Raw genomic sequence first — 23,779 nt, forward strand, 5'->3', positions numbered from 1 at the left:
GCCCTTGAGGTGCCAGCACTATGGACGTGCGTGCACACACACACACACTCTCACTCCCTCTCTCTCTCTCTCTCTTTCTCGCCCTCCTGCTCCCTCCAGGCCCAGGCCGTTACCTTGGCCAGTTCATCTACCAGCCCCTGGTAGCTGTCGCTGGCGCTGACCAAACCCAGGCCCTCGAGTCGGCGCAGGTTCCGCAGGACACGCCGTTGCTTCTCTGCCAGCGGCAGGAGGGAGTGGGCTGTCAGCGAGCGGTGTCGTCGCAGCGACTCTGGGGTCTGGGCTTCACAGGCCTGGCGTCGGCACATCAGCCGCTTGTGGGCTGCTTCCTGGGGGGCAGAGATGCTGAGGGGTCTAGCAGGCCCTACCATCCTGCCCCCAAGCCATGGGTCCAGAGGGGGAGGGGCGGGGTGAGGTGGCTTGTGAAGAACATCAAAGTGTACAACCTCACAGATGCTGAAGGGCCTCGTGGGTCACCTTAGAGGAAGAGTGGCCAAGGGGCACCCACTAGGAGTGCAGCATAAAGGATTCCGGTAGACAGTGGCTGCGACTTCCCAACAACGGAGCTTTGTGATGGCTCCAGGGTATCTGGGGTTCTCTCCCTCCTTCTGTCCTGTGTTTTGGGACAGGCCTCTACTGGTTGTCCCCACCTGTTCTCTGGGAAGCCCCTGGCTGAGTCTGTACTCCAGCTGGCCCAACTTGCCCCTGGCCACCCACCACTCGCCACCCTCTCCTGCCTCCAGGCCCTCAAGCAGCCCACTCCCTACGCTGAGCACCAGCCCTTCGGTGCTCTTCAAGGGAGCCTGCCCAGACTGCCTCTCTGCAGCCCCCGCAACTCCTAGCGCTGACAGCAGGGGCTGGGGTCCCTGCAGGGCTCACTCTTATTTCAGTGGGGAGTAGGGAGGGAGGTGGAGTCTTGGCACTCTGCAGCCTGAGGGTCTCTGGGGGCCAAGGGCAAAGGCCTCGGCCCCCCAGAGCTCTCATTACTGGTAAGCACAGGTGTCTGCCCGGGAAAGGCATCAGCCATGCTGGTGGGGGGGCGAACGAGACAGTACCCGTGGGCCAGCCTGCCACTCACCTGCTCTCTGGAGGCCGAGAGGGACAGGATCTCCTTGAGGGAATCCCCAGAGTGGACCTGCATGATGTCAGCCAGCATCTGCTTGGTGCTGCAGGAGGGGAGCAATGGGGGAGAGGTGAGGGACAGGGGGAGGGTCTGGACATGGGGCTGGCTAGGGAGCTGAGAGTAAGTGGACCTTGCCCCGCATCATGGCTGCCAGGGATGCTCGGGTGGTCAGGAGAGAGGGTGCGATGGGGGTAGGTGTTGTGAGGAGAACATAACCAGGAGGAAGACCCAGGAGGTGGGTTGATGGGTCTGTGATGCAGAACTACCATGGTTCCGAACACACTGTGCTCTCTTACACCTCTGTGTCCTCTGCCTACAATGCCTCCCACAAATGGTCTTCCTTTGAGTCCTTTGGCTGAAGGACACACTTCCTCCTCTGTGAGACCTTTCCCTACCTAGGTGTCCTTCTGAGCTCTCATGCACCTGACACCCACCTCCCTCTTGGTGGCTCTGTGATGTGTGCTCACCCCTAGCCTCGCCCCACTGTAAGGGCTTTGATGGCACGACAGAGCTGAACACCCAGCTCACTGGTTTACCGGGTGAATGGGTGAGCGGAGCGGCTGCCTTGCTGGCAGGGGGATCAAAGTGGCGACCTGGCTCCTCTACTGCCTGGATGACCAGCCCAGGCCTGCTGGGGGTCCTCCCTCACTTTTGCAGAACTGGGGATGAAAAGCTCCATGCCCATCTCCTGACCATCACTCGTAAGGACAGGGAATTAGAACACGAGCTCCTCCACCGACTGGCTGTGGGACTTTAGGCAAGTCACTTAATCCAAGTTTCTTTCCTCCACTGGAAGGCAGGGAAACCGTCATCTATCTACCTCACCGTTTGTCCCTTAGGTTAAATGATGTGTAAGAAAGCATTTGGTAAACAGCACAACAATATGCAAACAACCGTGTTGCCAATGTCCTAACTATTCCTTTGCCTTCAGCCACAAGACAGGGCAAAAAGCTGAGGCTGCCAGAAGGAAAACAGCTGAGACTGCAGCAAGGGGAAGGCCAGTTAGGCTTCAAGGAGAACTTTCTGAAGGATAAGAGAGCCCAGGAAGAAGGTGGGATGGCCACTCCAGAGTAGCCATCTTACTGGCCTGGGGAGGTTCAGGGGGCCGAGGCTGCTCTCCCACCTCAGAAGCAGGCTCCGGGCATTGGTGTCGTCAGCATCTGTCTCTAGCCCTTCAAACTTGTTGGTCAGTGTCAGGGACACTTCTAGCTTGCTCAGATCCACGTTCCCATCCGCAGCTATGTTCTCCCCTGAGGCAGGTGAGGAAGGAGAGAGACTAGCACACTTACACACGCAGAGATGGGGCCATGGTAAATAAATGCACTGCTCCATGAGCCCCTCTTCCAGGAAGCTTTCCCACACTGCCCTGCGGCACCACCCTGTACCCTCAGCCCTGAGCACCAACGGAAGGGCTGTTACCCACAGAGCTCACCCTTGCATTACTGGGGCTGTGCCTCCCCAACCCTGGAGCTCCCGGCTGTCTCCCATCTGTCACCACCTCCACCCTGCCCTTCCACCCCTGTAAGCCAGCTTCCTTCCATTCCGCAGCTCCTGAAATCCCCCCTCATCAGAGACACGTTTTAAGACCCAAGACGGGCCGTATCCCTCCAAGGCTCTCTCGCATGATTTAACTGGCCACTTACATGATGGTACGGGGTCCCCTACTGTCTGTCCACTTTCTCCCTATCAGTCTGTCCATCCCAGGACCAGAGGGAGAGCGGGAAAGTGTGTAACCAGCTTCCTGGCACACGTCCCCAACTGAACACAAACTTGAGGGGGCACGTTCCCATGCCCTTCTCACCTGACTGCCCGCCCCTGCCTGAAGGCCCCTGCCGCCCGCCCCAGCTGTCAAGGATGGCACGCACCGATGAGGTCAGGGACGGTGGGCAGCTCCCCAAGGTCCTCCAGGAGCTCGTGCAGGGGGTCGCAGTGATCAGGGGCGATCCAGTCCTGGTGTTCTAGCAACAGCTATAGGATGGAGGGAGAAAAAGAGACGCAGGGTTTGAACCAGGCCTTCCAGGACCAGCCCACCTACCCAGCGCCCCCAGGTTGCCGCCCCTCACCCTGTGCGTGTTGACCAGCTCCCCCACGGTGATGTACACCACAGGTTTGGCCACAGCCACCGTGTCTGAGTACTCATCCATCGCAAAGCGCTCTTCTGGCTCTGGCACGTGGCAGGCTCGGCAGATGAACCTCCTACCTCCAGAGGAAGATCATGTGAGAGGGTGGGGCGGGCCGGCACCCGCCACATGTCTGTTCCCATCAGCCTTCCACTGGCCCTCTCCAGGGACTGCTCAAGCCAACTCTGACTCTCCAGTCTCGGCTCCAGCCCTTCTGTGCTGCTCTACCTTCTCTCGCAGTGGTCCCCTCAAGCCAACTTCCTTCAATAGTCCTCTTTTCTCTCCACTGGGGAGTCCTTCCAACAATCTATCCTCCTCCAACCCACTAACCATACTCTTCACCTCTATGCCTCCCCTCCTCATGGAGTTGAGAGGGGAAGTGGTACGTGAAAGAAGATGGGAAAAGGAGGAGGGGACAGGGAGGAATAGGATGCCAGGACCCAAGACCTGAACTTGAGGTGTGTCTCCTCCAGATAGTCATTCAAGACCCGCAGGTGCTGGCTCTCCCTGGAGAAGGCCTTGCCAGCTGCAGCGTGCTGCAGGAGTTGAGCCACAGCCCCCAGGGCGTGGCGCTGGGGGGTGGCCAGGGCGCCGCCTGCTGCCATGGCCACAATGTCGAAGGCGTCGGGGGCAACTACAGCCGGGTTCAGGAAGCGGTAGTACAGGAGGTTCCCTACGACCTGAGAGCACAGGATCGTAGAAGCACCTGGGGTCCGCCTCCACAGCCCCAGCCCCACTCTCCCAGCTCACCTGGCTGGAAGAACCACCTGGGTCAACCCCGTTATGGTACAGAAGAGTGAACAGACCCAGAGCAGGCCGGGAACTTGCTCAAGGTCATGCAGCAAACTTGAGCAATAGCTGGGACTGGAACCCAGATCTGACAAGTCCAGGGTTGGCCACTGTTAACTCATGTCCTGGGTGTCTTTCCATCTGCTACCTGAGCCCTGCTGGTGAGCCAGGCTCGATTGACAAGGTGAATATTTTCCTTCTTGGATTTTTACAGCATAGGGCTTTCTGTCCTTTTGTGTCAGTCTGGGGGTTCACAGGCACCATCGGGGCAAAGGAGAGCGCAAGAGGTGGGGGATGGGAGACAACACTTGCCTTATAGACCTCATTCTCTGTGGCGTCGGGGAACTTCTCTGCCAGAGTTGTCTTCAGGACCTTGGCCACATATCTCATCCCATACCTGGGGGCAGAGCAATAGGTGCGCTATGGCCCTGCCCACCCACCCCGGAGTGAGGGCCTGAGTGCCTGCCTCTCCTTCCCCGGGCTCAGCCACCCCAGAGCTGAGCTCAAGCACTGGCCCTCCCCTATCCACAGCCAGCTCCCTGCTGCCTTCCTCCAAACATCTCTGGGCCTTGTCCCTCCCTCCTGCCCTTATGTCAGCACCCAGGACCAGGGCCCGGTCAGCCACTAAGCTCTCACGCAGCCTCCAGCCTGGCCTGAGAGCCTCTTCTTTGGTCCCCTTTAGTCTCCCCTGGGAAACACCCCAGATCCCAATATTCATCCCGCATTCCCCACAGAGGCACCTTTAGCCTGTACCTTAGGTGTCTGACACCCACAGCCAGAATCCCATCCCAGGACAGCCTGGGAGGCTCTGAGGCTGTTATCACAGAGCATCTATGAAGGGCCTGGTCTGGGCTAGAGGCAGGGGCCGAGGGCACAATGAACTGGAGTAGAAGCGTCCAGTCCTGATTCCACCACTAACCAGAGATGTCAGCTTAGGCTGTTTTGCTCCCCTTATAAGTTTGTTCCCTCATCTGAAAAATGGGAATGTTCATTCTTGTCCTCTCTATCTCATAGGGTTTTTATGAGGATCAAGTGAAATTATGTCTGTGAAAGTAATGGTAGAGTGCTATTCAGACATGCTAGACTTAATTATTATTCCTATTATGGGTGTGCCACCTACAAATTTAATTAAATACCTTTAAAAGCTATTTCCACCTCCTAGGGTGTCAGGGACAGAAGTTTACAGCTCACTGTGTACTTTCCTTTATTAGTCCTAGGACAACCTTTTCTGAATCCTAATTTTAAATCCTTAATCCAGTCCTCCAGGTTTGGGGAGCAGGGCACTGAACTCTGTGGGCTCCCCTCTGCAGCATCCCCACCTTGCCCCGTGCACCACTGAGCCCCAGAAAGGCTGGCTGGCTGAGTGATGATCTAGATGAGGCCCACCTTCTCACCGTTTTCAATCATCTGTTTTTCAAAAAATAATTATTGACTAAATTTTAAGAAGGGAAAGGACTTTTATCAAGTGTTTACTGGTTTGAAGTTTTCTTATTTTTGACTTTGTGGACTGAAGAGTTTTATATTGTCCACCATTTACACTCAGACAATAATACGTCCCCATAATCACTTGAGGTTCCCTTCTCTGGCCCAGTGATGTCCTGACTGCCCACACAGACCTGCGTGCTGTATTCCAGCGCAAGTCTCTAGCCGGGGCTTTGGGCATTCTCCACCCATCTCCTGAAGCCCTTGAGCACCTCGAGACCAGTTTCCCTTCCTGCTTCCATCCTTCAGTATTGCTCTGCTCTCCCCATCGTGGCCTGGCCCTCTTGAGATCCTGTGCCTAGGCTGGTGTGCGGCTGGTACACATACGGAATTTGGTCCACAGATGAGATGATGGCTGCAAGGAACTTATCGGTCATGGCAAGGAGGTTGCGGAGGGAGATGTCCAGTCGTCTCTGGACCTCGGGGTGGCTCAAGGCCTGCTCTGGGGTGATGTCATAGGGGAGGTGGCTATGGGCAGAGAGAGACAAGGTATCAGCCAGAAGCCCCTCCCATGGCCTCTCCTCCCTGAGGCTCTACCCCCTAAATTCATCTAACAACAAGATCTCATACATACACGCTGAGGGCAGCCCAGCATATGCTTAAGGGGATTAGGCCAGAATAAGAGAAAGGACTCGGAGAGGACTAGAGTGATGTGGGTGGAAGAAGAAAGAGGTGGAGCACCCAGGGGGAGGTGGAAGAGTGTAGGAGGAAATGGAGGACCTGGAGTCTGTGGAAAGATCCTAAGGGGAACCAGAGGAGACCAGGGCCACCCTGCATATCTTTGGTAGTTGTGGTGGTGGGGAAGGCTGGGCCAGGCCTTGCAGTACCCCCATCCTATATGCCTGCGTGCCACCCAGAGAAGCCACCAGCGCTGCCTACTCTCCTCAGCGGCTCCATTTCCCTAGTACCTATGCACCTGAGTTAATGCCTCCAATCTATAAGGCCAACTTATTTCTCCCACTATCTCATTTGCTTATTCATCTATAAATCTGAATATTCAACTATACTCCTATCAATAAGGAGTCCATATCCCAACTCCCAGTAAATCTGACATATCATTTGCAAGCACTGACATGGCAATTAAACACACTTGCATATTCATCTGTGCTCATTCTATGTTAAGCGCACCAGGTCTGGTGTCATTTACAGCAGTTCCATGTTAATTACCAGAGGGGGTCTAAAGGCTACCATATTTCATCCTATAGGGCTGGTGTCATATTTGCATAAATCAGCATGCTCATTTATATGCCACCTTCAAAGCACACTCAAGCTTCCCCAGTGAGGCCCCAGACTGAGCTGATCAAAGAGAGCTCTCCCTCTGCCCGTCTGCTCACCTGCGCTGCCCTGTCTGGGCCTCGGTCTGGTTGATCCAGCTCTTGTAGAGGTGGACAGGGTCTGTGTGGATGCTGAGCATCTTGTCCTCCAGCACATCCTGGATCACCTTGCCCAGGATCTCCCGCAGGGCACTCTGCCCCCTCCCGTTACGATAGAATCTCACCACCAGCCTCACCACCGTTGGGTTGCCTGTCACCATGTCCTGGGGCTGCTCCACCTTCGACCTATGGGTCAAGAGGTAATTGAAGCTGGTCTCCTGCCTCTGTGTAAAATAGCTGCTTTTCCTTTTGAGATTTTTGGCTCTTTAAAGCCTGCTCTGGTATCCCTCCTGTTAAGGAATGTCTTGTTATCTCTGTCTCGGCCTTTGTGCTAACATGTCAGCGCATGTCCTCCCTGCATGCTGTCCCAGGAGATGTCTTGTCTCCATGGGAGGCAGAGAAAAGAGGTCTTCTGATTCCATTTCTACTTTCAAACCTCAATAAATTGTCACCTTGTGAAGGAGCCAATAGTGGCATCTCTTCACCCATTCTCTTCCCATTCCTTTGCATCTGGAAAACCTACTTGATTTCCTCCTGGAGTGCTGTCTTGAACAACTGGAGCAGGAGATAGGCCTCTCGGCGGTTGGAGGCATAGTTGTATAGACTGAAAATCACTGATTCCATGAACTTGGTGGTTTTGTTCTGCGGCATCTGAAAGATCAGCTTGGCCAGGTAGATGGGTTGAGTCTGTACGCAGTGGGGGAGATAGGAATAGCTGATAATGCACCTTGAGGACTAGTGATCAGATAAAGAAAGGCTTTGCTGATTGGAACTTGGAATAGAGAACACTGTCACACTTTCTGGGCGGTACTGGGAACATTCCAGACAAATGAACAGAGGTAGTCTCTTTCCCTGGGTACAAGGCATTAGGATTGTAGGGAAGAACACCTTACTTGCAGGTAAAGGCACAGACATGAAGGCCTCCAGGTCCCAGACCCTCAGGAGATAGTGGAGATATCTCCTTCCAAAGTCCTCTGCTCACCTGGAGCAGGTAGAAGAGGTGTTGGTAAGCTTCTAGTTTCTGCCGTTTCTCTTTGCTCAGCGACTTTAATCCCTTCTGCTTGTCCAGAACCATCATATCTGACAGCTGTTCCTTATTCTTCTTGGTCAGCTTCTTGCAGTGGGAGACCACTTCCTGCAGGGGCGGGGGAGCGTGTGATACAACCAACCCAGGCCAGCACAGAGCACAGAACATATGGTCTAGAATCAGTGCCTTGAAGAGCCAGGGCTTTCTGCTGTTCAAGGTATTCAAGGAATGAGCCAAGGGAGATAAATAGCTCTAGGGTGAGAAAGGGCCTCCCACTGCCCCGAGACTCCATCTGGCACCTCTGCTGTCACAGGGTGAGTCCCCAAAGAGAAGTGGGTTACCAGACTGAGGCACCATGTCTATTCGTTTCTGCTATTATTTCTTATTAGACTGTTGTACAGATTTGAGGTGGAGATATCACTATATCACTTCCACCCCGTCACTGCATATTTGTATGGTAATTTACAGTTTAAGGAGTTTTCATATCTATTTTTACATTTGGCCTGGTGAGGTAGGCACTCTCATTATTCCCACTTTACTAATGAGGAAACAGACCTAGAGGTTAAACAACCAGCCCGCAGTCCCATCACTAGGAATCAGCAGAGCCAGCCATTCCAATTTTATGTCCAGTGCTCTTTCTGCTATATCATGTGCCCCAACAAATTACTAGAAGGGCAGAGGACCACTGTACAAGGACCTGAGCCATGTGATAAAATCCAGACCTTTAAAAAATATTTGATTAGCAACCAGAGAATGGCCAGCATCACCTCTCCAGGGGCAGCTAGATTTGGGAGAAGGGTGGGCCAGTGGGCCCCTCACCTGCAGGGTGATCCGATTCTTCACCAGCAGGCCAATCTTGATGTCCATGAGATTGAGGTCCTGCTCCAGCTGCTGATTGGACCGGATCTTCCTGACCACCTCTTCCTGGAGCTTCAGCAGCTCTGCCTCAGCCAAGAAGTCCTGGTGGCTTTGATTCAAGAGGTGGGCAAATCTGCGTACCACGCTGAGAGGGGGATGGGGCGCGCGGACTGGCGGGAACGGAAGAGGCGCCGGGATTAGACATGCCTTCACTAGAGGCTTCCTCGCCAGCCCCCTTCCCCAGTAATCCCTCCCTCAGTGTCCATTCTGCTGGAGGCTAGCAGGTCCCCAAGCCCAGTCCTTTTCTAATTAGTTCTGCCTGCAGCTGGAGGGCAGTAGGCAGCCTCCCAGCCAGTCCTGTCCCTGAGCTCCTTATCTTATAACTAGGGATGACACAAGAGCTGTCCTTCCCCTGCCTGGATTCACCCCCAACCTGGGTCTATCTCGGTGACCTCCCACACCAAAGTCAGAGCCCTAGCATCCTCTGATGATCCGTTTAGGCCCCCCTATTCTGATTCACTCCCTACTCCTGCTGGGCCAACTTACTCATCCTTCATCCCAAGTTCACGTCCACCTATCAGCCTCCACTCAGCCCTGCCTGACCCTCACACAACCCTCCTCCGTCAGGAGTGTCTGCGTCGGGGGAGCACAGATAGAAGGAACGTTCAATGGATTTTATAATATAGGGAGGTCAGAGTTAGAGGGATTCTCCTTGAATCTCTTTTGGAATGATATTTGAGCAAAGAGAAGCCTATGAGCTAAGCTGCCGGGAATAACAACAAAATATCAACTAAGACATATAATGTTCACTATGGAACAGAAACTGTTCTAAGTGCTTTAACATACTTAAAACAACCCTGTGAGGTCAGCACACTGTAACTTACTGAGGAAATCACTCCGGCACAGAAAGGGTAAGTACGTTGCCCTAGGTTACACAGCTAGTAAGAAATGAAGGAGTCAGATTTGGAGGATAAACAAAACTAGGCCTAGTCCTTAAAGGCAGTCCAGTAAGGGAAGCAGACAAATAAACCACAATTCACTACAGTGTGGTTAGTGCTCTGAGAGGGGCAAGCATGGGGACCTTTGGGAAAGTGAAAGCGGGCCACCAAAGGCCACCTGCGGAGTGAAGAAAGGCTTCCGGGAGGAGGTGAGACCCAACCTGATGTCTGTGAAAAGGAGGTGAGAGGGAGTGCACTTGGCTGTTTTAGGAAGTGCTAGAAGTCCATCATGTCTGTAACACAGTGTGGAGGGCGCAGGTGCTGAGGGACAGGGCTGGGGGTCAGTGAGGTCAGAGGTGCAGGGAGAGGTTGGATCAAAGAGTTTTGGAAGCTGTGCTTAGGAGACTGGACTTTATCCCCAGGGCAATGGGGTGTCGCTGACAGGTTTTAAGAAGGAGAGTGACAAGATCATGAGGTTTAATGGACAATTCTGGCTATTGTGTGGAAGACAGATCTTTGAGGAGTGAAGAATGGATCAACCAATGGAAGACAGTTGATGGCATCTTGGATTCACGAGATATAGCACCTTAACTCATTTAATCCTCACAACAACCATACCTGATCATTATCTCCCTTTTATAAATGAGAAAATGGAGGCAATAAAGAAGTTTAGTAACTTGCCTAGGGCCACACGGCTAGTAAGTGGCAGTGCCCTGAGTGGAGCTGGGGCTAATGAAATTGGGAGACAGACCTGGTAAAAACAAGTTCTTCCAGAAAAACTATAAATTAAAGAGAAGAAAAAGAGATCAAGGATGGTCAGGGCAGTGGTATTAATGCAACAGCAAGAGAAAAAACAGAAAGGGCCAGGCTGGGGAGAGGTAAGGAGGGAAAAGCAGCTAGCTGCCCGGAAGCAGATGGCTAGAGAGGGGCAGGTGGTACCCCTGCCGGCAGAACAGGGTGGGAAGACGGACTAAGGAGGTGAAGGAGATGATTCCTGAACAGTGTACTCAACCTTGAAGCCCACAGGTGTGGCCTCAGGCCCAGGAAGGAAAGGGGCCTACCTCTTCGGAAACCCACGGGCTGGAGGCAAACCTGGAGATAGACCACTAGTCCGCTTCACCAAAAGGAGGGGGACCTCCAAGGCTGGGTTTCTGGGCTTTAAGAACAGGAGCCAAGGGCAGCCTAGAAGGACCTCTTTAAGGCTTTAGATGTATGCCCAACTACTGGGAGCCATGGGGCAGGAAGATGGAGCTCCCTCAAGCGCTCCTCCTCAAGTTCCCTAGCACTGCAGAGAGGACCCCAGGTACCTCGCCTGGCTTCCTGTGTGTTGGGCCACAGAGGGCGGGAAGTGGAGGAATCATGGGTCAGGGAAGAGGGCAAAGTGGGGGAAGGCTGGAACTCTAGGGAGAGGAGAAAGATCCTTTTCTTTCTTTCTTTCTTCTTCTTTTTTTTTTTTTTTTTTTGCTTGTGTGGCAGCAACAGGAAGATAATCTAAGACTGGTACAGAGGTACAGACAGAACCTTGTTAGAGGGGCTTTTCCTGTGATGAGGCTATCTCTTACTGGGGTGGGGCAGGGGGGCTTTTGTTACCACCTCTGTTCCACATTCCTGCACAGACAACTTGTACCTTCCCCTTACCCGCTGTGTGGCCCCAGGAGGGATATCTAGACCTCCCTTCCTATCCCTCCCATCAAACTGGGGTATCTGCAAAGGCAGGAGCACATCTCCTCATTCCTCCACCCACCCTGGGTCCTAAGACAAGCTCAAGGTTGGGGATATCAGCTGTTGGTGAGAGAAAAAGGCTTAAGAAGGCCAGACAACTTCTCTAAGGTCCCAGTTTGTGAGCTGTGGGGTCATGTGACTTTCTACCTTGCTAACTGCTGAAAGCCAGGAAACTCGCAAAGACAGACACGTGCACAGACAGAGGAGGGAAGCCAGGCAGTTTACCTAACATCCTGTAGTCATCCCGGGCTTTCCTGGCTCGGAAAAATGCCTGGATCTTCACGATGGAGTTAACCTGCCAGGAACACAGATGGGAAAAGGGTTGCTGGCTGCCTGTGCTCTGGGCTCATGGATAAAGGTTGGATATGGGGACAGGGAGAGTGGCACGACACTCACATTCTTCTGGAAGTAGCCCAGACGCCTCCGGTATCGCCTCCGAGCTGCCCACATCCGGGCCCAAGCCTGGATCTGGGGGCAGAGACACACTGCCTCAGAGCTCCAGGCTCGGGGCCCGCCCTCCAGGCCAATCCAGCCATCTCTAGAGGTCATAGGAGGTGAGGGGACTAAAAACTGTTCTCAGAGAGTCCTTCAAGAGAGACAGGAACCCACCCAAATCATGATAGCTACCTTGATTACAGCATTCGTGTTTGCTTTTAAATACTGCAACCGTTCCAGGTAAATCTTCCGCTGTCTGTAACCCCGCCAATGAGCCTGAGATCAGAAGGGAAAAAGCGGTAACCCCAGCTGGTCCCTGTTGGCCTGAGAAGCTTGTGGGAAAAGCCTCGTCCTGGGATCTCCAGGGAAGGGGCGGGGGGTGTGGGGAGGCAGGAAAGTAGAGGGGGAAGGAAGGGGAAACTGGCCCTGTTCTCAAAGAACTTCCAACTTCATGGGGAAGACCAAACGTCTGCATGTAGCCAATCATAGCCTCTGTCACACTCCCTGGTCCCACACACACACACACACACACACACACACACACACACACACACTCACGCGTGCACCATGCAATCAAACATACACACTCATGCTAAGCAACACCTCCTCATAGAAACAACTGTTAAGATAAAAGCGTAAAAGATATTAATAAAGCATACATCTACTCACCAGCTTCACCACAGCATGTACCATAACCCCCCCAACATACTAATCCACCGACATAAAGACTACCTACACTCTGTCACACACTCCATGGTCTGGAGAGGCACATGGTGGCACAGGTGGAAAGTGTATGCAGGCACAGAGCTGTGTGCCCACCATCTCTGCCAGTGGCCATCTGGGCAGCAGGTCATTCATGCTCTCATAACTCACCCTTCTCTTTACAACTCTACCATTCAGCTCTGAAGCCCAGCTCTAAGCAAATCTTCCCTCCAAGGCCCCCAGTAATTCAGCTGTCAGGCTGATGCCCCTCCCCACTGCTAGTCTGCTGCAAAGGGTCTAAATGACCATCTCCTCCATAAGTCACATCCCCTTCGGTCCCTAAGACACAAATCTCATGGTTCCCTTCTGTTTTGGTCTCCTTCCTAGGGGCCTCTTCCCTTTCACCCCAAGCTTGTGTGAGATTAATTTTCCTAAAGTACCACTTAGACCATGTTTCTTCCAGCCCCAAAGTTTCCAGAAGTTCTCAACCATCTGACCCCACACTCCTATCTGTCTACTGATCCCTACTTCCTTAAGGATTTTAACCACCTCAGACATTTCACTTTCTTCTAAACATGCCTTATGATCTTCTGCCCCTGAACCTTTGTCTATGCCCACCCTCACCTCAGCCCTGTCTCTACCTACTGAAATCCTATCTTTTAGGGAACACGTTAAACATCTCCTGAGAGCTCAGGCCCTGGAGAACACTCTGCCGCTGACATTGCCATGGCTTGGTGCGTTAAGAGCATCTCCTTTCAGACAACTGTCCCTCCCAGCCCCTTCTAAAGCCAGCTCTCTTGGCCAGGCTTTCCCCTAAGACTTACACTGTTCTTCTGTTGGGAAAGGATATAAAAGAGACAGCTTGGCCCCATGATACCAGCTGCCCATCTTGGAGCCTAGAGGCCAGGAAGCCCCAAGTCTGTGCCTTTCCTCAGCACTCCTTCCCCTCCTACTCCAGGTACTGCCTGACATATTGTCAGTTGCTGTGGGGAAAGGCAGAGAGGTCTCCTCTCTGCTCTTACCACCTACCCACCCCCACGTGGCTGCTCCTTAAAGAGAAGGCCTCCCAATCTGGATTGGTCAGAATTCAGGACCCTGACTGGGGTCCTGGCCAGGGTCAGACCTCTCAGGAGAGATTAAAGTCTCAACACACCCAAGCTGCTTCGTTTCTGAGTCTCACTCCCCCTAGCTGGAGAGCAGGTAGCCTGGGGCTCTGGGCCCCCTCTCCTTTTCTCTGTCTCCCTGGACCCAGGCCAGAGCCGGCACAGATCCAGGATCAGTAGCAAACTCGCCTTCCGACACTGTGCCCTCTCCCACTGCTGGTGTGGCTTTTCTGCTCCTTAGAGTTGGTGTGAAATTCCAGGCTGTGCTCAGGAGGGAGGAATCCCTATGATTTAGACCACTAAATGCTGATTATTAAGGTTCTGTTTTGAATTCTGGGACCAATGCCCCGAAATTTAACGTCTCATAATGGCTCCCACCAATAGAGTACGTACTGCACTAAGTGCTACATGTAATTTTCCTACTTTACCCTCACAATCAACATGAGGCGAGCACCACCATTATGAATGAGGAAACTGAGTGCTGGAGAGGCTTAAGTAAGGTGCCCAGAAGTAGTAGGACCAAGAGGCAAACTGCAGCCTCTGACTCCAAAGCCTGAGTTCTCAATGACCACCACATGTCCCAGATCATAATCGAGGGCCATTGGCCAGTCTCAGTCTGTGCTTCTGTCTCCCTTGGGGTTCTCTGGTATTATCTCTGCATCCCTACTATCACAATACCTCACATCCACTGTATTCCAGTTCCTGCGATGGGAGAGATGTGATCGCTCACCTGTGTCTCTCACACCCATCTCTCACCCTTGCCCAGTGCCAAGTGGCATCCTTCGCAGATACTGGGCATTTGGAGGTGTTCATTAAATAAAGTCTCTTTACACTGCCAACATTGCCACGAGGCCCTCCAGGTCACATCTGCCTGAGGAGCTCTGTTTGCTCAGCTCCCACTGTTCCTGGCTTGTAAAGTGCCTGGGCCCGAGGCCTCTCTTCCCAGTTGGCCTCGTGCCCCAGTTACTTGGGGGTTGGTCTCAGAGGCCACACTGGACCATCCACAGGTTGGGAGAATAAAAATGGAAAGGCTGGCTGGAGAGAAAAGGTAGAGTTCTTTCCCTAAGGGATTCCACCCCTTTTCTGTTTAACCACCACCACCTCTTCACTACTCCTTTTCTAGGCAGGAAGTCCTCCTGGGGTCTATACCCTGAGGTCTCACTAAATCTTTTACTCTCCCCCTGGAGAAGCTAAAAAGCAGCTCTCATACCCTCTGGATGGTGATGATGATGCCAGTAACCAGCATTTATACCATGCTCTTGCCTATCTGCCAGGTACTGTTTAGATGTACTTTAGATATTACCTCAGAACAACCCTATAAGGTGGGTGCTACAATTTCCAGATTCCTAGTTTTCAGATGAGGAAACTGGGAGAGAGTAAGTAACTTGTTGAGGTCATGCAGCTAACCTGGTGGAACGGGGATTCAAACCCAAGTAGTCTGGGCTCCAGAAACCATGCTCTTAACCACTACTGTTCAGAACCACTACTGTTCAGAGGCCAAAAGATCATCCCAACTCCACTCAGCAAAAAGTAAGTGGGGAGGAAACCCTGAAGCTCAGATACGTCCAGGCCCTGAAGCCTCAGATGGCCAGAGCCTGCTACCTGGATTTTGATGATTGCTGGGAGCCAGGTCCTCAGAAAGTGGGAACGTTCAGCAAACTTCTGCCGAAAGAGGAAGCCGCGGAGGCGGGCCTGGAGCCGGATAATGAAGCCCACATTGGCCTTCCAGAGCTGTTGGCGGTCGTGGGCAGCGGTGATCTTGGTGACGGCCAACTGCGGAAGTAGGAGAGAGAGCCTTTGGTGTCCTGGTGGGTGCGAGCCTCTCCCGCAGGAAACTTCCCATCCATGAGGCCCCTCCTTTGCAGGGGCCCACCAACCTGGATCTCCTCCCGAGTCAGGTGGGAGGTGTTGAGGCGGCAGCCGGGGGGTCGCTCCCAGGTCCCCTGGAAGGTCTGCAGATGGAAGTAGTAGGCGGTACCATCCTTCATGACATGTTGAACCCAGAGCGCCGTATCCCCTAAGCAGAAACCAAATAAGCAGAGAAGGCTCAGAGGAGGCTAGAGGTGGCTGAGGCATGCAGAGAAGGGAGGGGCATGGTAAGGCCACTACCTGGGCGCCGCTTCTTTGCCATGGCATCTTCCAGGACTCGCTGGTACCCGTCAGCGCAGTCAGGAACCACCCATCGGAGGCCCACGGAGGGGTTCCTTAACACCCGTTCTGTCTGGGCTGCCTTGCCCTCCTTGATGGCCTGATTGATGGCGGCCACACCAAGAGCCACTAATAGGGGCATTGGGAGGAAGTGGTCAATCTTTCCCTGAGCCCCTCCCAGAGGCCCTGTCCTGTCTGTTGGGAAGGGATCCAGAGAAGAAGGACACAAAACCACTCTGCCTGATGGAAGGGACAAGGACATCCCAGGATGGACACAGATGAAAAGAAGCAGCATGCAGCTGTGCTTGGAGGAAAAGGTAGCAACCAAGGAAGGCTTCCTGGAGGAAGGCCGTGTAGGGCTGGGCTGGGGCTTGGTAAAAGGAAAGTCAGCTTGTACAGAAGCTCCAGGGCAGGATATGGTCAGAGAGCCTCAAGACAGTCTTTTAGGAGGAGAATAAAGTCCAAGAAGTGGGGGGAGTTGATGCAGTCCCTGCCTTCCAGTCACTCACAGACAGACAGATGGACAGATGGACTCCAGACACTGAAAACTAACACCATCAGCACCCCACACCAGAAGTAACACCAGTGTCTATTTGTACTGACCTTGCCTAGTTTTCCTCAAAGCCAACCCCTCTTCGCCAACTTCAAGACTAAACATTCTCTAACCAGAGCTGATTGTTGGAACCCAGACTCAAGCTACCAGTAGAAAATGGGATGGGTTTTTGACCCCCACGTGGTTTCACATGCTCACATTGCAGGAGGAAAGTGTACACAGGAAGGCACAGAAGGAGGCAGTGGGTGGACTATGGGCTCTCGACTCCTGAGGATTTCCTGCCCGGCTGACTGCTAGGAAATCCATCCTACGGTCAAAGCAGCAGCCCTGTTCTCATTCTGGCCTGCCTCCCCACAGAGGTTGAAATGGAGAAGGAGGTGACTGGGGAGGCTCCCGCCGAGCCCACATCTCCTCGCCTCCCTCAACCCCTCTCCCCTCCACTCCTGCCCCCACCCCCGCCCATTTACTCCTCTGAGCTGTGTTTGTGTCCTGGTTGGCTCTAACCACTTCCTGGCGGATCTCTTCCAGCCATAGCACAGCTCCAGGATCCCCTGTCACCTGGTAAATTGAGAGAGATGGGACAAGATGAGAGCCCAGGCTGGTCTCCCCAAGCCCAGCTGCCCAGGGGAGCCAAACTGCAGGCCCACATTGGGAGCCACAGGGTAGCAGCCTCCACTCCCCTCTGCCTACCCTGCATGGGCATGGCCTTGTGGCTTCCTTGGACAGCTGCCAGTTCACAAGGTTCTTTCCTACCCTGCTTTCAGGCCAAGCATCAACTCGGCTTGGCCACAGCACCCCCAGAACCCTCTTAAACCCTCAGCATCCACCACCCTCTCAACAGCTCACTTTCCTGCCCTTGTGCCTCAGTCATGTCCAGGGAGAGCCCACGCCAGAGGCCCTACTTACCTGCCCCTCCTCCCCATTCCCCTACGCCTCAACTTATGGCTTCTTGGGCCCATCTGACCCTGACCTCCACCCTCTCCTTCCCATTCCTCTCCACGCTCCTCTGCCGCACAAGGCAGTGGGAAGACTGCATGTGACCACGGGTCAGGTGAGCCTGTGCCTGCCACGCTGTCAGGCTTGTTCCCTCCCTTGCTTTAGCCAATCCCAACCCCAGACTCTACTCCCTCCCAGCTCTCCTCATTAATAGAGTGAACGTTCTAAACTAACATTTTATTGAGCACTGTGTTCCAGGCAGTGTTCCAAAGCACTTTCTTATGAACTAAAACTTGCAAAGCACATAAGACAATGCTCGGGAACAGAGTTAGAACTCCATCAACCTTAGCTAGTACTCCTGTCATATTACCTCACTTAAACCCTATAACTCTGAGACAAGTTCACTATTATCACAAGCTTGTAGGTGAGGGACCCCTCTCTGGGGCCCAGAGAGGGTAAGTAACATGTGCAGGGTCAGGTGCCAGGATGCAACCTGGAGTTGGATGCAACCTGGAGTTGGATGCAACCTGGAGTTGGATGCAACCTGGAGTTGGATGCAGGAGTCCTTGTCCTCAGCCACTCTCTACGCTGCTGCCTGCTCTGGATGTTACAGGTTTAAAACCCTGCCACATTCTTCAACTCACTTGGTTTTTAACCCTCATTCCAGTAGGTAGGTAGAACCAGGGCATGTAGTATTTTACAGATGTATAAGGAGAGCTCAGGGATGTTAGGGAATTGCTGTAAGTCACATGGTCACTGAGTGTCAGAGCAGGGAATCCAGTCTGGGTTTTCTGGCTCCCAGACCTGTGCTCTTCCCACGCACAAGGCCCCCACCATTCGCTCTGTGCTGGCAACCAGAACTCTGCCCTTCTTCCCCCAAGGCCAGATCAGAACCCCCACTGCCTCGCATCCCCAGAAGGGACAGTGTCCATCAGACTGGCTTTCCCAGGGTGCATACTGGGCACAGCTCTACCCATAGGGGATATTCTTCCTGCTCTGGTGACCAACCCAGCCAGCCCAAGCCTCACCTGGGCCTTCTGCTTTTTGGCCACCACGAGGAGGAGATGGTACCGAGGGGCAACAGGAAGGCTGACATCGACCAGGCCAGCCGCAGGAAGCAGAAGGGAGGAGAGGGTCTTTTCAGGGTTGTTCTGCTCCAGAGCCTCATTGATGAGGCTGACCGCAAGGACCTCTGGGAAAGAGAGATCTAGGTGGGCCGAGGGCCCAGACTTACGGCTAAGGGATGGGGCTGTCCGCATTGGGCCATCTTCCCCCAGTCCTGGACTCCACTCACGATTGGTCTCTTCCTGGATCTGGGCGTTGACCTGACTCACGGTGGCCTGAAGATCATTCCAGCTCAGGAAGGCCCCATCCATTCCATGCACCTGTTGCAGCTTCACCAGAGTATCAAAGTACCTGGCAGCAAGGTGAGCGAGAATGAGGGGGGTAGTATGTGCCTCATCAGCCAGAGGTCAGGGGAAACTTCTGGACTACTTTCCTCACTTGACCTCCAGGACGTCACATTCTCCTGGTTCTCGTCTCGCCTTACAGGTTGTCCTTTCTAAGTCTCCTCTGCTGGTTCCTCCTTCACCTCTAAATGTCGGAGCATCCCAAGACTCAGTCTTCAGGCCTCTTCTCTCTCCATGCTCACACCTAATCTCATGGCTTGAAACACCACGTTCTAATGACTCCAAAAAGTACACCAATAGCCCATTCATAAATGCCAGCTGCCTGCTCGGCATCTCCACGTGAACGCCAAAAATCACCGCAAGCCCAGCAGCAAACATCTAAACTCCCGATCCCCCCCATTCAACCTGCGTTTCCCACAGTCTTTCCCATCTTGGTAAATGTTTACTCCAACTTCTCAGGCCAAAAATCTTGGGAGTCATACCCATCTCTAGTCTCTCTCACACCCCATATCCACCACATAACCAAATCCTGTCAGTTCAGCTATCAGAATATATCCAAAATCTGGCTCCTTTTCACCACCTCCACTGCTACCGCCCTAGGCCAAGCCTCCATCAACTCTCACCCAGGTTACTCCAATAGACATTTAACAGGTTTCCCTGCTTCTTCCCTTCTAACCCTGTAGTCGATTCTCAGCACAGCAGCCAGAGTGATCCTGTTAAAAGTAGGTCAGATCACCTCCCTCCTCGTTCAAATTCCCCCACCCCGTGGCTTCCTTCCTCACTCAGAGTAAAAGCCAGAGGCCTACATGATCCAGCCTCTGCAACTTCTTCTCCCATTATTCTCCCTCCCTCCCTCCACTCTGCCTCGTGGCTTCCTTGTGTTCTTTGAACACACCAAGGACACTTCTTTTTCAGGGTCTGTGCCCCAGATAGCTCATGGCCATCACTTACGCCCTTTAGGTCTCTCTCAAAATGACCCCCCTACCAAAGAAGGCTTCCATAACCATACTATGTAGCAGAGACAAACTGCCCTTACCATGTCCCCACCCTTTATCTGCTTTGCCCTGTTTTTTTAACCACCATAGCTCTTCTAATCATTTGACATGTTTGTTTTTTGTCTGTCTCCCTCTACTAGCACATAAGTTAGATGAGAGCAGGGAACTGTGTTTTGTTCACTGTTGTTTCCCAGCACCTAGAATAGTACCTGGCAGGACTTACCTGGTGGAGCAGTGGTTAAGACTCCACGCTCCCAATGCAGGGGGACTGGGTTCAATCCCTGGTCAGGGAACTAGATCCCACGTGCATGCTGCAACTAAGAGTTTGCATGCCACAACTAAGGAGACTGCTGGCCACAACTAAGGAGCATACGTGCCACAACTAAGGAGCCCGCGGGCCACAACTAAGACCCGGTGCAACTAAATAAATAAATAATTGGAAAAAAAAATAGTATCTGGCACATGAGTGGGTACTCAAACCTTTGTGATAAAAGATTAAATAAATGGAGGAAAGGGGAATGACTGTGAACCCACCCACTCCCAGGAGAAACACAGGCCAGGGAACTGCAAATAGACCCAGAGGGTGGGCCTGTGCCGGAGAACAGGGCATCATGCAGAAGGCTAGTCTCCGAGCACAGGAACTTGGACTCTTGGCTACATTCCCTCCATCACCCACCCATCCCCTCTCTCAACATGCGGCTGGCTAAACCTTAACCTTTCTCACCGTTGAGCATTCTCTCCTTCCACCTCGGCCAGCCCTGTGGCGGGGTTCACCAGACTGCTCCAGAAGCTGCTGGCATCCCTGGCCTCCAGAGCTCGGTTGATCAGGACCACGGCTGAGAGCATCTCCACGGCCACGAAGAGCTCCTCCTGGCCAAGCTCCTACAACAGAGGGAGGGCTGATTCCCTAGCGGGCTGGTGAAGGGCCTCGGGGGTCTGCCTGCCATCCTGCCCCCAAGACTCTCCCACATCCCAGAGTCTCTGTCTCAAAACACCTATGGCCTAATCCATTCACTACTAATTAATCATACTTAATACTTGAGAATGCTTACTATGTGCTCAATGTATAAGTACTTCGTGCACATTATCAGTTAACTTTCATAACAAGCCAAAGAGGTAAGTATTGTTAATATCCCTATTTCACAGATGAACCCATAGTCAAGTAATATAAGTTAAAGCTAACTGCCAGATACCAGAGCCCACATTCAACCAGTGAGTCCTACCTGCTCCTTTCTGGTCCCTACCACACACCAAGAACTGCACTAGGCCCTGGGCACACTGAGAGCAAGATTATGTGGGCTCCTCAGTGCTGTACTACACACCCAAGGGCCACTTCCCTGCCCAGTCTTCTCCTCCTTCTCAAATATCTGCTTGTGCTGTTCCCTGTCTGGAGCACCCTTCCTGTCCTCTACAAATAGAATGCTGCAAATAATAATAATAATAATAATAATAATAATAATGATGATGATGATGATGATGATGGCTAAAAATTTCACGCCAGGCTCACTTCTAAGCACATATGTTAACTCATTTAATCCTTACAACAATCCTATGAAATAAGTATATTATTGTTCCCATTTTATATATGAATTGAGGGGCAGAGGAGGTAAATAGTTTGCCCAAGGTCATGTAGCTAGGAAGCAGTAGAGCTGAAATTTAACTCAAGGATTCTGGCTCTAAAGTCCACATTAGTCGCTATGCTTTACTTCTTAGGACTTATTTTATGCTCCCTTGTACTATAGTCTCATACATTGAGACCACGCACTTCCTGAGTGTCATGCCTGGAGTCGATGCTCTATAAATGCCTGCTGTGGTTAGGATTCTTTATTGAGTCTCCTCTCTTCCGAGAAGCCTTCCCAGACTTACCCTGAGCTCTGCCCCTTCCATTTCCCTAGTGTGAAGTCATCTCCCATTTACATCATCTACTCCTCCCTGTGTCTCTGCCTGGACCCTCGGGTGTATTCTAACTCCTCCAACAGGCTGGGAAGTCCCTACAGGAGGGCCCTATCACCTCACCGTCAGAGAAGCTGTACGGACAGGGGGAGGTGGGACAGCAGAGTGGTTAAAAACATAGGCTTCAAGTATATTCAGCTTTGCATGCACTCCCAGCACTGCCAGCCACAGCTGTTTTGGGCAAGTTACTTAACTTCTGTATCCGTTTCCTCATCTCTAAAATGGAAATAATCATACTTACCCCATAGGGTTCTTTTAGGATTAAATGAGTGTTTAAAGCAGTGTTTGCTCCAAGGTATTTGCTATTATAATACACTCAGGATGGCAAGGATGGTAGCCCACCTCCCACTCCTAATCTCTTGCCAGCATCTAAGGGTGCCCTCATGGGTGCTCTGGACTGACTGCTCTGATCCCTCCAGCTCCTTGGGAACCCAAGAGCTGGATCCTCATTTCTAGGGCTTACCCCCTGCTGCTGCCGCTGGAGCACTGCCAGCTCCTGCTGGTACACAGCTGATGCAAAGGGGTACACTGGAGGCAGTTGGGCTTCCGGGCACATCAGCTCCTTCACGGTGTCAGCTGCCACGCCCCTCCGGATGGCTTTGTTGATCCTCTGCACAGCCTGGAGCACTGCAGGGGAGGAGGGAGAGGCTGTACAGGCTGGGCATCCTGTGCTATTTCCACTCTCCTGGCTAACTAGGTTCTGCTGGTGATCTCTGAGGGGAAATGGCTTTGAACCTCTGCTAGGTTCAAAATGCGTTTCTAAATGTTCAGGAGGGAAAGGGGTTGGGTCGCTTTAAGAAGAGGCTCCGGAAGAAGCAATTTGTCAGGCCTAGAAGTTGAGTAGCTCAGCAGGTGGCTGTCATAGCAGAGGTGAATTCCTAGGGTGGTGAGCATAAGATTGACAGGAGGCTATGTAGCACAACTAAGATAAGGTTAGTCAAGGGGCTCCAGGGGCCAAATCTTGATGACAGCGCAGAGGAATAGGGAACTAGCTCCAAGGTGGAGCCATTTGGGCTGCAAAGGGCGAGAGCAAGCTAAAAAGGGGCCCTGGTGTATCTATGTAGTTTTAGTTTTCAAATGCTGGGGCTTATAAAATGCCAAGCAGATATGGGCATTGACATCAAGGAGCACAAAATCCACTGGGGAAAAATAAGGATACAAAATTACCTACACTGCATTGCTGTCACTGCTATGTGAGAGGTACTTCCCCTCCCCGCAAACCCACTGGCAGCGCGGGGGAGGAGGGATTCTAGGGGGAGAGAGTAGGAAGATCTCACAGAGGAGGAGGCATTTGAGGCAGCTCTGCAGGATATTTTCATCTGCTTTCCACTGGTGAAAACGTGGGAGAACTGTAATCCAGAGGACCAGAGGCCTGGCAGTGGGCAAAGCTGTGGGCAGTCAAGGAAGAAGAGGTCATCTGACTCAACTGGGCCGGTGGGATGTGAAGAGAAGGGTTGGGGGAGACATCTGGAAGGTCTCACCTACCATGCTGAAGAGATGGGACTAAAGTCTAGGAGAAATATGGAAGAACCCATGAAGGTCTGAAGATGTTCAACAAAGAAGCTAAGATCAGATCTGTGCTTGAGCGATCACTCTGGCAACAGCAAGGAACTGAGCGATAAGCAGGCAGTTAGCCAGGAGCGGCCTGGGGGCTCCATGAGATAGCCACGGAGAGCCCTGCCAGACAAAGGTGAAGGGCGACTGAGCAAGTCCAGTCAGAGGCAAGCATTCGTGCCAGGTGTGGTGTCCACAGGCTGCTGTGTGGCGCCTCGGCACTCTATTTCTCTTCACGCCTGCTACCCAGATTGATCCCCTTGGAGGGAGACAATCGCTAACCCACATTCTTTTAATAAAGAATTATACTTGTATTTCATGTTTTTAAGGGAAACTGAGCTGGATCATGAGTTTCTCTCTCATCTGGGCCATCACTATATTTCAGAAGCCAAAGGAACTCAACCAAGTTGAAACGGTCAAAATACAGGGGAGGTGCCTAGAAGGAAACTGCCTGCCCTAGAAGTCCAGCCTGGTGCAGTACTGACTGTCATTGTCTCCAGGGCCTTAATGAACTTACCTGTAGCATCCCCCCAGGCGGCCAGGAATAGGGCACACTAGGTGG

At 52.6% G+C, this 23,779-nt stretch overlaps 1 protein-coding gene across 4 annotated transcripts in view; it reads right to left on the reverse strand.

Moving 5' to 3' along the window:
* The window catches only part of IQGAP3 (IQ motif containing GTPase activating protein 3), a 40,157-nt gene that overhangs the window by 3,334 nt on the left and 13,044 nt on the right, over window positions 1-23,779 (reverse strand). For all 4 annotated transcript variants that reach the window (XM_036834406.1, XM_036834389.1, XM_036834398.1 and 1 more), the window contains exons 12-34: window positions 22,127-22,290; window positions 20,435-20,592; window positions 18,601-18,722; window positions 18,335-18,498; window positions 16,838-16,928; window positions 15,779-15,946; window positions 15,547-15,686; window positions 15,272-15,442; window positions 12,057-12,140; window positions 11,826-11,897; window positions 11,655-11,724; window positions 8,731-8,939; window positions 7,867-8,019; window positions 7,408-7,571; window positions 6,846-7,070; window positions 5,839-5,979; window positions 4,342-4,426; window positions 3,688-3,920; window positions 3,184-3,316; window positions 2,986-3,088; window positions 2,244-2,370; window positions 1,076-1,163; window positions 114-326 (exon numbers count right to left, since the gene is read on the reverse strand). In XM_036834406.1, coding sequence (XP_036690301.1) covers window positions 114-326; window positions 1,076-1,163; window positions 2,244-2,370; window positions 2,986-3,088; window positions 3,184-3,316; window positions 3,688-3,920; window positions 4,342-4,426; window positions 5,839-5,979; window positions 6,846-7,070; window positions 7,408-7,571; window positions 7,867-8,019; window positions 8,731-8,939; window positions 11,655-11,724; window positions 11,826-11,897; window positions 12,057-12,140; window positions 15,272-15,442; window positions 15,547-15,686; window positions 15,779-15,946; window positions 16,838-16,928; window positions 18,335-18,498; window positions 18,601-18,722; window positions 20,435-20,592; window positions 22,127-22,290 — 3,278 coding nt within the window. The remainder of the gene's footprint in view (window positions 1-113; window positions 327-1,075; window positions 1,164-2,243; window positions 2,371-2,985; window positions 3,089-3,183; window positions 3,317-3,687; window positions 3,921-4,341; window positions 4,427-5,838; window positions 5,980-6,845; window positions 7,071-7,407; window positions 7,572-7,866; window positions 8,020-8,730; window positions 8,940-11,654; window positions 11,725-11,825; window positions 11,898-12,056; window positions 12,141-15,271; window positions 15,443-15,546; window positions 15,687-15,778; window positions 15,947-16,837; window positions 16,929-18,334; window positions 18,499-18,600; window positions 18,723-20,434; window positions 20,593-22,126; window positions 22,291-23,779) is intronic.

Source organism: Balaenoptera musculus, chromosome 1, assembly GCF_009873245.2.
Source record: "Balaenoptera musculus isolate JJ_BM4_2016_0621 chromosome 1, mBalMus1.pri.v3, whole genome shotgun sequence".
Classification (NCBI taxonomy): Eukaryota; Metazoa; Chordata; class Mammalia; order Artiodactyla; family Balaenopteridae; genus Balaenoptera; species Balaenoptera musculus.